We start from the raw sequence: 13,454 nt of genomic DNA on the forward strand, positions 1-13,454 counted from the left end.
AAGCTTACTTGCATTTAATGGCAGGGTTATGAATAGCGCTAGATATTATTAACTCGTTTTATTGTTGTATCTGAGAGGACTCGAGCCTAACAATTATTTTAGATGTTAAAAAGCTACTGCAACGGTATTATATAAACAATTTTCTATGTAACATATTAAACCGTTAACAAGTATCCATTGTAACTGTCGTGACAGACAAAAAGAATTCGCAAACTTGCGACAAATGTCGTCGTTTCTCGTTAAACTTCTTCTATGGATTCAACAGAAACTGCAAATCATTGGACCGTTGCAGATTGCTGTTTATGTGCCATCAGACCGGTCTGGTGCGAGTTCGCAAGTGATCCCGTTTCGATTATCTCTCGATTATAGCCGCGGGACGTCTAGGATTGCTTCTTGCGGTCGTAATCGGCTACCAAAGAGTCACTGTATATTCGAATAAATGCAAAACATAAGACAAAAGTAAAAAAGTGGAACGCGAGAGTGAAATTCAGAGCGTTCCGTGAAAAACGAAGCGCTAAATGAAAAAGTCCACTGTGTGGAATATTAAGTAATACTATCTGTTCGTTACTTTTCATATCGAGGTTAATTATCGTGGAAGATCGCAGCAAAATTAGAGATTTGACTCGGTTAGGAAGAGGAAGTAATTATTACACAGCGATCTGGAGCAAAATCCAAGATGATCGCCGGGTCTTTCCAATCAGTGTCTGTCGCTGTGTTCATATTTTTCGTTTAAATAGCGTCGTCATGTACTTGGAGGATACTTTAATTGCATTGCGTTTCTCCTTTAATTAATCGTGATTATATTTTTAGTAAGCTTTTGCAATTAACAAGTGTTGTTAGTTGTTCTACTTGTTAGAATAAATTCGTTACATCATTCTGGAGTTATCTACAAACTTCATCTGCAAATAATAATTCTTTAGTTCTTGTTGATGAATGTAATAGCTCTATCATGGACATCACACTGTTACGAATTCTCAGCCAGGCTCCACACCGGAGTTTTCGCTAATAGATTGTTGGTGAAGGTGTTCCCATTATCGGGATCGACGACTCCAGCGTCACTTCGACAACCTACATTCGAGAAGAACGGTCGATAAGCGTATCATCGCGTGGCTACAGGCACAATTTTCATCGATCAATGTTTTTGTCAAGGAAAAATGATTTCAGTGTCGTTTCTTCTCGGCTAGGAAAATGCGACCTTGAAACGGGAAACCGGAAACGTAGCAACAACATATTTCACAGCACGCTTGAAACACCTTCTAGATTACGGATAATTATAGAAGTAAGTGAGTTATGCATAGTTACAGAATGTGGCTGTGAAAGAGGGCAATTTCACTGGTACTCTACTTCCTCCAATTCTTCTTTTAAACCTTATTCTTCTTACGTAAAATGTTCAATATCAATTAATTTACAGTGAAGAGAAAGAAACTTCAATACAAAATCAATCAACATTATAGAAACTGATTACTACTACTATTACACCTCATTTACATCATTTATTACTTCCGCTTGAACTCAGAAAAATGTTGCATCCTGAGAACTATCTGAAGTACCTTATACAATCTATACATCTTGCTACGAAACACATGACGTGTCGAGTAACGTTATTCCACCTTGCTTGGTTATGTTGGGTTCCAAGATCGTAAGGAGGATCGGGTGGGTCAATACTGGCGAACGTGGTCCGGCCGAATGAATTCCATTGACCTACTATTGATCTGGCCGGTAGGTAGGTAGGTTGAGCGACGACCGGCTTGGTCGCTCAATGACCGCCGAAAAGCGATCTTGTAGAGCGTACACGGCATTCACGGAAACGAACGCCCGTACGCGCGACTTCTGCCTCTTTTTTTCCTGCGGCCCTCGATACTCATGGAGGAAGAACGGGTACGTTTCAACCAGCCTAGATATTAGTACCAATGCGTAGAATTCCTTAACAGTGGTTTCACATCGTACACACTCTACCATCTAATTAGTCAGGAGGATATTCATAACAGTGGATCGCTTTAATCCTCCGATCGCCATTGCTCAGATTACGAACTTGTTCATTTTATCAAATTTTGCTCATTTCTATCTCTATTGAAATATTGATACAAAACATCAGGCATAATAAAAAATGGACGAAATCAAACATAATGCCAGCAGCATTATGAATTAATATATCAAACCCGATAGTAGACTAAAACGTAAACTGAAACACATTGGAAACTATCAAGTTATTTATGTTGTTGAATAAATGAAAGCTGGAATCTGCTGGTATCTACGGAAATCGGAGAATGAAATCTTTTTTTACTACAATTCCTAGGGAGATATGAATCAACAGAACTCAATTAGATTGGAATTTTCTGGTTGCTTGTTTTATGTAAATTTCATTAACGATTTCATGAGATTCTAAGAACCGATAATAAATAGGGGTTAGACAGACATGGATGGACTTGAAAAACGACTAGATGTGGCGGGTAAACAAAAAAGAGAAACTCAAGTGTCGAAGTAGGCTGAAAGAACTGTGTCGCCATGTAAGATAGGAAATTCCCCAAAACGCGCGAATCGCGCAAGCTGCTTCGAATCGTAAGCCTATACGCGTTTTCAAGTGAGAAACCCAGGCCGCGTCGCGTCGGCCGGCTGAAAGTATTTGCACAGACACGGTGCATCGGAACTGGTTTGCATGTGCTTGAAGTGAACCAAGCAACTGGGACACGTTACATATATTGGGTGGACAGAAAAATTTCGTGCGTGCATGGCACTCCTGTTCGACGTCACGTACACAATCGAAAATTAAGATCGAGAGTTTAATACGTATTATTAATCATATTCTGTGATAGCTTCGAATATTTGAAATAACACGGGATGATTAATATCGGAATGGTAAAAACGGTGGGAGGAATGTCGAAATGGTGAATTTAAGAATTCAGAAACATGTATGCTGTCGAGAGTCCTAAATTTATGATTTATGTTTCTATATGTATAGGCAAGATTGACCTACGAAAGTCCAAAAATTGCCATCTGTATATTTGATTATTAATTTTATGGAATAAAAAATAGCATGAAGCCATTCGATACTTTATGTTTAACACCCCGTATACAGGAACAAACGACTAAGTGGTCGGTGAACTATAATCGTTTCCATTGAAGCTTGCGTAACGTTAATAGCGTATTCAAAATAATTAATAAAGACCTTCACCGAAATAGAAGGTCAAGAAAGTTTGTGTACTGAGAAAAAATGAACGGGACATGACATACATTTGTAATACGGAAGAAGAGTAAAATATAAAACGAGGCTTTTACCAGGATTCATCGGAATCATCACCATGTGCGTTGAAAACATACAAACATCGTGTACATGTGAAAACAGATACAATTTCTGTACTCTTTAATCTATCATCCGCGATTTATGCCGTCATGGGAAATGACTAGATTACAATAAAATCGTTTCACATTTGTGTTCATTTTACTCTCAGGTTGCTTCTTCGTGCGGGTAATTTCTGTTACGTCAACGAAGGATCGGGCAAAGATTCATCGCGAGACACGTGCTGCGCGCGTAGGAAAGTGAACCGATCCGCGAACTCTTGGCGTGACACGTTCTACCTATTTCTGGCGTGATAGCAGTCCCGTCTGGACTCCTACACTGTAACTTTCACCGATTTTCCAATTCTTTAGTTTCTGTTATTCTCTTGTCGATCGATGACTTAATACTCTTTCCATTAAATAATTAAATCCTTCACTTTACGTTTTTATCGTCTATATCTCTTAATTGAGAGTTCAGTGCTTTCTGTATTTACGTTACTGATTATGTGTGTTTGAATTATCGATTCTATGAAAGTTTTCAAACGTGTCGTAAATTTAATCTAAAATACTTCAAGCTTAAATGAAGATAGTTTGCAGAATTAATGTAACTTAATAATTCGAAGTGATCTTTGTGGAGAACAACCTAACACTTCGATTAAATTAAAATTCATTTGTATTGATAATAGTTTCGAGATATTTGAATCTTTCTACGAGAGAAGAACGTTTCTTTGAAGTTATTGACGACGAAGAAGCAGTTGAAATCGTCAAGCGTCGTAGCTGAAAAATCCGTTATACCTTTCAAATCAGATCGCGTTGTCTCCAAAAATGCTACGTGTTATGAGTATAAAGTGGCTAAACTCGTGGACCAATGTGGGTCAGTTATTGTGCAGGGTCGATTCTAAGACGAGCTCGTCAGCACATTCTTATGTACAGCATCGAGACACGTATTTCGATGTGCGGTTCAATTCCGCGACGTACAGTTATCGCTCAATTAATGTGTGTACGAGTCATTTCTATGCGTACCGGTTGTGTACATTATGGAATCATCGATCTGTTACGTTGCTCAAGGTACTCGTTCCATGTGGGTTACCTAGATGGTAGCTAATTTGAGATTCGCACGCTGCATACTACTATCATCTAATATAAAATATCTAATGTAAACATCAGACATGTAATATAAAATCGCGATTTGCATAGAATTTGATGCAATAAACGCGATATTTCGATAGAGAAGGATTAAATAGAACAGAAAAAGAAAATTGAATAGATTAAATGGAGGGAGATTTTAAAAAGTTTCCTTGATAATTTTGCAATTTAAGATCGTTGAACGAGTAATCCAGATTTCGCGCTAAGAAAGATGCCTATAAATTATAAACAGACCTGATACTGGATCGTAAATTCCACTTCCTTATGATTACGAACCACTGGACAAGGAAGAAAGGAACGTAGAAAAAAGTTTAATGATTATCAATTATACAGTCTTAGAAGACATCGCTGCATCGTCACAAATAAGTTGAAAGGTGTACGACTTTCTGAAGATAACTCGCACATTGTACGCATTTTGTAGACCCAGCTATACTGTAAATATTATTATTATATACATATTATTTGAACTATTCTGAATTTCATAGTGGAAGTCGGCCGATGGCTTTGGACACCTAGTGACAGTGTTCTTCAACTTGTAACATCTTACTCAGTCGATACCGCGCTATCCTGTAGTCACAGACAAAAGATAAAATCTATTCAGAGATCAGCTGAGAACCATAGCACTTTTTTACCATATATGTAGGCAGATATCTTCTTGATTTCTTATTATCATATTTAGATATTTATGTAGGTAGGTGGTTTTCCTCAAAGCTTCTTTTCTTGTTCATTTCTTATAACGACCGTAAGATCAAACATTTCGCAAAACTTATTTAAAAATGTGAAATTTATGTGGTATTGGTAACGTTAGAAATTGTTCAATCATTAAAGTGCTAAAAGTGCTCTAGAGTGTTGAAACGTACATGGGACGATAAGTCTATCTTGTACCTCACCTGCATTTATGCTTCCTCTTTGCTTCAATGCTACGAGGAATACACCTAGCGAGAACAGGTAGAACTCTCACCTGTGAAGAGCCTTAGTCAATTGTTCGAAAGATTGCGCCACCGCCTTGCGACCAGTGATACCGAGTTTGAAATCACGGTCGCTTACACATGAAATTATTTATTGGTTTCAAGCCACTTTCACAGACAAAATACTAAACTTTCAATATTAAATTTATTTCCAAACGATACATTTAAATTGACAATTTCTCTAGGATTATATTACATTCACCATACAGAAGAATTTTCAATATTCGAACTCCTCACTTTCTCAAATTCTGCTCAAATTTGATGAGAACTTTTCCTCCGTGGGTTGCCATTCGTCATTATATACCGAATGCATTACACTCGTATCATGATCGCTCGCTACATGATTTGTCGAAGTGACATGACCACTATTGTCCAAATAGTTTGGCTTTGAATCTGTCACATAGCCTCTCGAATCACCTATCGAATCATCAACCTGATACGTTTCAATGTCGTAATTATTGGATTCTGAGCTCGATGATGGTTCCATTTTATCACTGTTTACCACATTAGCGACGTTGTTAGTCAAATATTGGTATTTCTGTGGTTCCACGGTATTGCTGGAGTTCCAGTTCAAGTATGTAATATTGGCAATAACAGAAGGATGTCCATAATTCTGATAGGCAATTGAGTCTGTCCTTGATACAAGTTGTTCTGTTTTGAGGGACGAATCTTTCGATTCTGTTACATATCCTGTTTTCCCAAGATTGCTTGTTATAAACCGCCTTCCGAAGCTGCGGCCCCAACCACCATAACCACCACCACCACCGCCACCGCCTGACGGTGCACCATAGCTCGAAGGCGGTGGAGCACCATAATCGCCTCCACCACCACCATAACCTCCTCCACCTCCACCACCGTAACCTCCTCCACCTCCACCTCCGTAACCTCCGCCGCCTCCACCACCATAACCTCCTCCTCCTCCTCCTCCGCCTCCACTAGATTTTGTTAGAAGAACGATTTCTTTGTACTGACCTGAAGATATTAAAGTAATATCGCATTTAATTCATGTCGTAATAAAGTTGGCAATTTACAGCAATTCATGATAATGTTGGTAATTTGTGGCATTACCTCCTCCTCCTCCTCCTCCGCCGCCATTGCCTCCTCCTTTCATATACTTTTGCATCAGCATTGCCATGGATATCATTAGGGACATCCCAGCCATCATCATGCCCTTCATCGTCGCTACTCCTGATATTTAGAAATTTGATTAGGTATTTTAGAATGTCGTAAAGAAATAAAGGGCTACAATTTATGCGTTACCCATGAATTTCATTTTGAGCATCATAAGACCAGCCATCATCATTGTCTTACATTTGCCACCTTTGTCTTTGCCGCCTTTGCCTCCTCCTTTGCCTCGCCCTAAAGGAGAGCGTATGTTTTAACTCATTTAGAATCAATTAAGACAACACTTATAATAATGTTAGAAATTATTTTTGAATTTTGTAAAATTGTAAAATCTTGTGTAGAAGAAGCAGTGATGCAAAAATTGATAAACGAATCCTTAGTATTTCTTTCCATAGTTAATATAACATTTAATTGTCACTCGTACATCAAGTATTTTGATACAAACCCTCGGAAACAGGAGTTTCGTCAAACATAACATCTATCTGATTTTTTTCTCGGTTCCCATTCCACCTGGGTAGTGTAATTCTTAAAGCAAACGTATCGAAGAAGTCATTGATACTTCGTTCTATACTGTCATTGCTATCATTCACGGATCTATGGTCGTTAATCACTCTGGTTTTCACTAGTTTAACATCTTGACCCATTAAATAAATCTCGTTTAAGTCCCTAATAGAGTCCAGGAATCGGCCGAGACGTTTCTTCGCGCAGATTAGCGAGAAATCGATGACACAGCGGCCTATGTCTGTCGTTGGGAACTCTGGGAAGTCATCGTCTTTCGCAGAATCGTTTTTCAGTGACGGTACCACTCGAATATCCACTCTAAAGCCGTTCCGTCGGAAATCGAGCACTTGTCGACCAGCGCTACTAAAAATTTTAATACAAATATCAAAATTGAATTAACCATCATTTTATTTAATAATTCAACGAAAATTTCATTTCCTCCACCGTTGTAGCTAATTCTTTAATTATTCCACTTAGCAAAAGCTACATAACACTCAATAATGAAATGGGAGCAACGATTACAAAATAAATTTCACAGTACTATTGACGACCGCTGGTCCCAATAATCTTGTACGGATCCACGTTAACGTTGCCATCCGTGTGTGTTCCATTGTTTACTTGATTTCGAACTTGCTTTACGATCGAAAGCACTACAATCGCGACGAATATGGATCTGTGCACTACGTAAATAATCTTCAGCGTTGACATTGCTCGAAACCCGATGATCGATCTCGTACTTTACCGTCAGCAAAGACTGAGTTCCGTCAGATCGTAATCGCTTAAATACAATAGGATTTATGTCATTTGTCAGATTTTTTCAATGCCTTGTCACGATTGCCATTTACTAGGCCGCTAGGAAAATAACATAATAATACGTCTGTCTCGTAGTTTGGTCTTACCGCGGTTCCTAACCTGCGAAACAAGATCCCGCCTTTCGAGATTTCAGGGGCAACTCGATGACTTCCTGCGTGAAGAATAACGAGGGCTCAAGATCTAGTCTATAGAACTGAAATATTTTTTTGTCGGCTATTCGAAAGTTGTTAGCGTCCGCTGAGTGATGGTTGAAAGAATCTAGAATGTTTAGAGGAAGTGGTATGTACGTTGCTGTTCAAAAGTCTTAGGATAATTTAATTTATTTTTTATAAAAATGTAGTGTATTTGATGCAGATTATGAATTTTAAATTATATGTATTTTTTAGTAGTATCGTTGATTGATTAGCTACTTTCTTTGTCATATAAAGTATGTTGATTATAATTTTTAGTTCACTTTTTCTTTAATTTCGAAGTAAATAATAATTAACTCGTGGATGTTTGCACATATTTGAGTTAAATCGGGATATCTGAAGAAAACCAAAAGAAATGAAAGATCTCTATCCTTCGAAACGAGGTGACTCACTTGTGTATGTTAAAAAATTCCTTTCTATTCCTTCTCAATAAGGAACGTTCGAATCCGATTACATTTGTTGGCTGCACCTGAGAAATTATGACCGTGCGCACCTCGATGACCAGAGAATGTCTAGGTAGCCTAACGTACGCGCCTAGAAGCGGACGACCTTGTTTCGCATCAATTTAATTGAGTAACCATTCGTCTTGTAATTACGATGCGACACATATAATTTTCTTTGCAGCAGACCGAGCAAAGAGCTGTCTTTATTTTGCGCAAACTGCTACTTGATTCCAGCCACCTTTTCTTCCACTATAATCTATCATATAGTGAATCAAACAGAAAAAAGATTCGTCATAAATCTTCAGAAACCATAGTTGGTTCCTTTCGTAAAACGTAATGCGATCTTATAAGAACGACAGGGCCAGGGAGCTTCTTAAAAACGTGATTTATTAAAACTTTACACTGCGCATAAATACATATAAATAACAAGAAGGAGAAATCATGTACATGATACGAAAATGGTCCATGTGCAACGACGACCAGCTCGAGCCGTGTGACCGTGGGGAGTAGAGGTACGTGGGAGCATGCTTGGCAAATAAATACCTACGAATCTACGAATATAAATTGGTGATGGTGGTGATGGTGATGGTGGAGAGACGGGGCGATGAAATGAGACCAGGCGATGTGACTGAAATGACGGACAGAGGCGCGAGCAACAAGAAAGCGAAACGAAATTAAAGATGGGAGAGACGTGAAGGAGGAGTAGGAGAAATATAGTTGATGGCAGTGGAGAGCGTGATGAAGAGGTGGAGGTGGAGTAGGAGCTAGATACAGATTGAAAGGAACCGTGAAGTGTGAAAAGAGGATAAACGGAAACAAAGTGGACTCGGTGAGGTAGAGACGTGCTACTAGATCTCTCGCGTGCCACCAGCTGCTCCTCGCTGGCGGCTCCTCCGATCACGAGTTCGTTAATTTTGCCGGAATAGCGATCGACGATCCCGCGCGTTGCCATATTTCAGAACGGCCTGCTGGACGCTGTCGTGGATCGTGTCCAAGGATCTCCCGTATCCGGAATGTCCATAGCCGTGGCCGTGATGCTCCTCGGAGCTGTGAGTATGAGAACTCGAGTATACGGGTTTACTGACAATCTCGTAGGTAGTCTTCTTTTCGCCACCACCGGCCAAAGATTTCAAACCAACGATGGCTGATAACATGAGGGCCATCAGGCCAGTCATCAGAGCTTTTCCGGCGAGTAGGGCGAGGGCACCGAAACCGATAGCGCCGAGGGTACCCTTCATCATCATCAGACCAGCAAATAAACCATTCATACCGCCCTTCTCCTTCTTACGTCCTATATGATGATCAATGAAATCGTTATCATGTGTTTTCATTCACGATAATCTTAATCTCTCTCTAAGAAGAGTAATTCCTTACCAGTTCCGACACTTTGTCCACCGCCAAGGCCAAGTTGAGCCAACGTTTCCTCGTTAAAATTCCTAGCAGCCTCGAAGGTCCTGGGGTCGAACAATTTGATGGATATCGAGTGGCTGTTCAGGTAGCTTCCGACCTTGTGAACCAGATACGCGTCCAGTCTCTTCTCCACGTCGTTAGGGAAATCCCTAGCCAGATTGGCGACAACCTCGGAAGCTGGCATACTGGCAGAACTATTTTCTTTGATCACCGACACTCCCGGTAGGATATTGATGTCTTCCTGTTCAGATAATCTATCCAGGAAGGATACCACGTCTAGTTTCAGGCAAGTGGCACTGTAAGACTTGCCACAATCCTTGCTCAGAGTAGAGGCTAGAGTCTCCGGAGATTCCTCAACCATTTGTTTCGAGGTACGTCTCTCGATCTCGCCGACAACGGAGCCGACGAGAAGAAGAGGAAGCAGCAGCAGCAACAGGGCCTGCTGACGATAGACCGACGACTGACCGAATACCGCAAATCCCTTCATCGTGCTGCGCGAATTATGCGACGTTTCTGAACCCGGACGCGACAAACTCTGATCTTAAAGAGATCCTGCTGGAGAAGGTCCGGCGGTTGGGATAAACGGCGTAAAACGGACTTGTTGCACGTGGTTAGGATTCGATCTGCTGACTGAAGCTGACGGACGAGACGCGTACCGTGCACTGGACATACCCTCGGATAGTTGCAGTATATATAGAGCGAGTCACCGGGTAGTCCTTTTTCCTTTTTGCCTTTCGGCCGTTCCATACATTCTCCTAAGTCGAGAGCAACGCGCCGGCGACGGTGTGCTCTCTTCTTTCACGGTGGTCCAAGAGAGGAGGCGAGGGGCTCTCTCGCGTCCACCACCGCCGCTGCCTTGTTCGTACGCGGCGAGAGGGAGCGTCAAATAGAGCGGAGAATTCGAATCTCTGTCGAATTTGCGGAAAAAAAAAAGGATACCGGAGACGTTCTAATGAGAGCGAAGCCTCGTGATCTTGGACTTCCATTCAATTGTCGCCACGGAATCATCTCAGTGAATTCGCTCAGTGGTCATTGTGGATGCTGCTCGGCCAAACTTTCTTCGATATCGATTCCGTTTGCTCTAGAAATCGTTACACTCGCAATCTGGATTCAGAAAGTACTCGTATCGCGCTTCGTACGCTGATCACAGGGAATTATAGACAGCTGTTAAAAGATGGAGTGGATTCTTCCTGCATCGATAATTCCGTCACGTTTAATTATATTTATGAAGTAAATCAACATCTGTATCACTAGTTGTTAAAGTTTAATTCATAGTTTTACTGGGAAAAAGTAGCTCCTGTATCTATGGACATATATTTCAGCTCGTTTGATCGATTGGATATTGCTAGCAGTGATTTTTTTCGTACTCAAACGTACAGATCAATCGAATAAGCTAGGATCGCAGATCGTCTGTGGCCGATGGCGACAGTGACGACCCGACATGAACCACTTTCGATCTCGACGACGAAATCGAGGCGGTCAATGGTCGGACAAAATCGAGCCTCCATATCCGGCTATGCGAAGAGCATCTGAATATTTAAGAAAACTACAAAGGGAGAGGGAAATCACGGAGTATTATTTCCCTCGACTGAGCGAAACGAGACGGAGCAGGCCTACTTTAAATTAGCCCAGTTAACTCGCGGGAGATCGGATTTTCGCGCGCCACGCTCGAACGACAGCGCAACAGACGGATCTGACGGCGAGAAAGTGCGCGGTCAATTTTCACAGGATCCACGCGCGAGAGATGCATCCAACGTTTACTACGCTTTGGAAATCGCGTGGCCACTTACGCGTTCGAGGAACTTGCATGACTTTAGACTCCATATAGTCTGTTCGATTTTATCGAACTTTTGTGGGTCAATCGCGTGGCGATGGTTAAGAATATTGGTTTCTTGAATGATTTCGAAGAAAAGGAATTGAAAATAACAAAGAAGATACAGTACGAAGAATACAATAAAATAACATAATATTTATAATATTGAGCGTTAATTTTTTTATGATCGACATAATCTTGATTATAATCCTGAATATAATCTTGATTGAGTAAAGGTATCTCTTCCAAGTAATTGATAATTGAAGGAAGGACAAGTTTGGATAAATCGATTTCTATTTTGAAAATAAAGGAGTATCATCGCTCCGAGCTACTGAAAATAAATTCCGATAAAAGTCAGAGATACGTATTTGATCAAGTTTCACCAAACATTGAGAGCTTCTCATCGTCGCATTCGAACTAAAGTGTTACATTTACGCGGCCGCACGCGAACTCGAGAAAAATTCCAGGCTGCGCATTCCGTTGAAATTATTTATCGTCAATAGGGCATGCAGTTTCGAGCGTGGTGAATTCGCGGCGTGAACACCGCGTAAGGCGTTCATGGACGTTTCGTACGGCCGAAACGATGCGCTCGCATGCTCGGCCAGCAGGTGTGTCGGAAAGGAGAGGATTAGCCTTCTTTTCCAGGTATCTATTTCGCTACTTGTTACTTCCTTTTACCGCAACGCCTTCCTTTCGTTAATAATCGCGCGATCTCCGGTGAGCTACTCTTGTTTCGATCCGGCGCAGAGTCGGCCAGTCGCTCTGTCCTTTGCGATCGTAGTCTATCGAATCGTATAAGTTCCCACAACATATCATATTCTTTCAAATTTACAGTAAAACTCTATTTTAGACAGTTGGCTGAAAAGTGAAACCCCATTTTAAACAGTTGAGACGATTGGCGTGAAATTTGTTTAAGAGCTTGCAAAAGTTTAAACGTATAATATCGATATTGGTAGAGTTAATGGAAAATGTCGTGTTACAATGTTACGGTTTGCCGATTAGATTTGATACTTGATTTTCATCGATCGATCCTGGTCATGCCTTTCCAATCACCGGCAAGTACCGAACGTACGCGAACTGTGCCGCAAGTGAAACGTGAATGGGCGCTCCTCCTGTTTCCCATAACTGTTCCTGATATACTGTTACTATCCTTTTAATACATTTAATACGTAACTCGAACGAGTATATCGAACATCGGCCGAATTTCCTCGACGGTGTCGATCGCGCATTATTAAATCTTTCTGTCCCCGACAACCTTCTGTTGGAGAGTCACGCTGAACAAAAAGTTATAACAAATAGAAACGGCATTTCCTACTCTACTTTCCAGAATCCGCGAAAGCGAAAATTAAAACCATTTGACGATTTTACGATCGATTTGCAATTTTATAAGCGTCCTTAATTCTCTGGCCAAGTTTCTACAACCATCATCCGAATGATATAACAGAATTTGCCAGCTTTCGACCGCTTGAATTATCGAAATATCGTACGACAAAAATGAAATAAGTTGGACGAATTAGTTGGAAAACTAATAAGTGGAAGGTTTTCAACTTCGTAATAATTAACATGGAAATCAGAGAAAACAACCGATTAAAGCGATCGAGTTGTCCATTCAGTGGATAGCTGTTCGATTTTACTCCACTGTCCCTGTCAATGCCACAATTGGGACAGATCTTGTTTCCGATTTCTTCATACGATTCTGTTTTGTACGTGTTTAGTCGCTGGATTCGATTCAACGCGTTGTACATTGGAAACGGTGAACGTAATTACA

At 40.7% G+C, this 13,454-nt stretch overlaps 1 protein-coding gene across 1 annotated transcript; it reads right to left on the reverse strand.

Moving 5' to 3' along the window:
* Nucleotides 1-8,853: 8,853 nt before the first annotated feature.
* LOC126870792 (uncharacterized) lies at nucleotides 8,854-10,657 on the reverse strand. Its single transcript, XM_050628829.1, has 2 exons — nucleotides 9,838-10,657; nucleotides 8,854-9,754 (listed from the first exon to the last, which is right to left on the reverse strand). The coding sequence occupies exons 1-2, from the start codon at nucleotides 10,358-10,360 to the stop codon at nucleotides 9,372-9,374; spliced, it is 906 nt and encodes a 301-aa protein (XP_050484786.1). The 5' UTR covers nucleotides 10,361-10,657; the 3' UTR covers nucleotides 8,854-9,371.
* Nucleotides 10,658-13,454: the final 2,797 nt, after the last annotated feature.

The sequence above is a fragment of the Bombus huntii genome, chromosome 10 (genome assembly GCF_024542735.1).
Source record: "Bombus huntii isolate Logan2020A chromosome 10, iyBomHunt1.1, whole genome shotgun sequence".
In the NCBI taxonomy this organism is placed as follows: Eukaryota; Metazoa; Arthropoda; class Insecta; order Hymenoptera; family Apidae; genus Bombus; species Bombus huntii.

Coding starts and splice junctions, on each gene's coding strand:
- LOC126870792 (XM_050628829.1), bottom strand. CDS start 10,360: ATGAAGGGATTTGCGGTATTCGGTCAGTCGTCGGTCTATCGTCAGCAG. Junction 9,755..9,837: donor TGGACAAAGTGTCGGAACTG/GTAAGGAATTAC, acceptor ATCATCATATAG/GACGTAAGAAGGAGAAGGGC.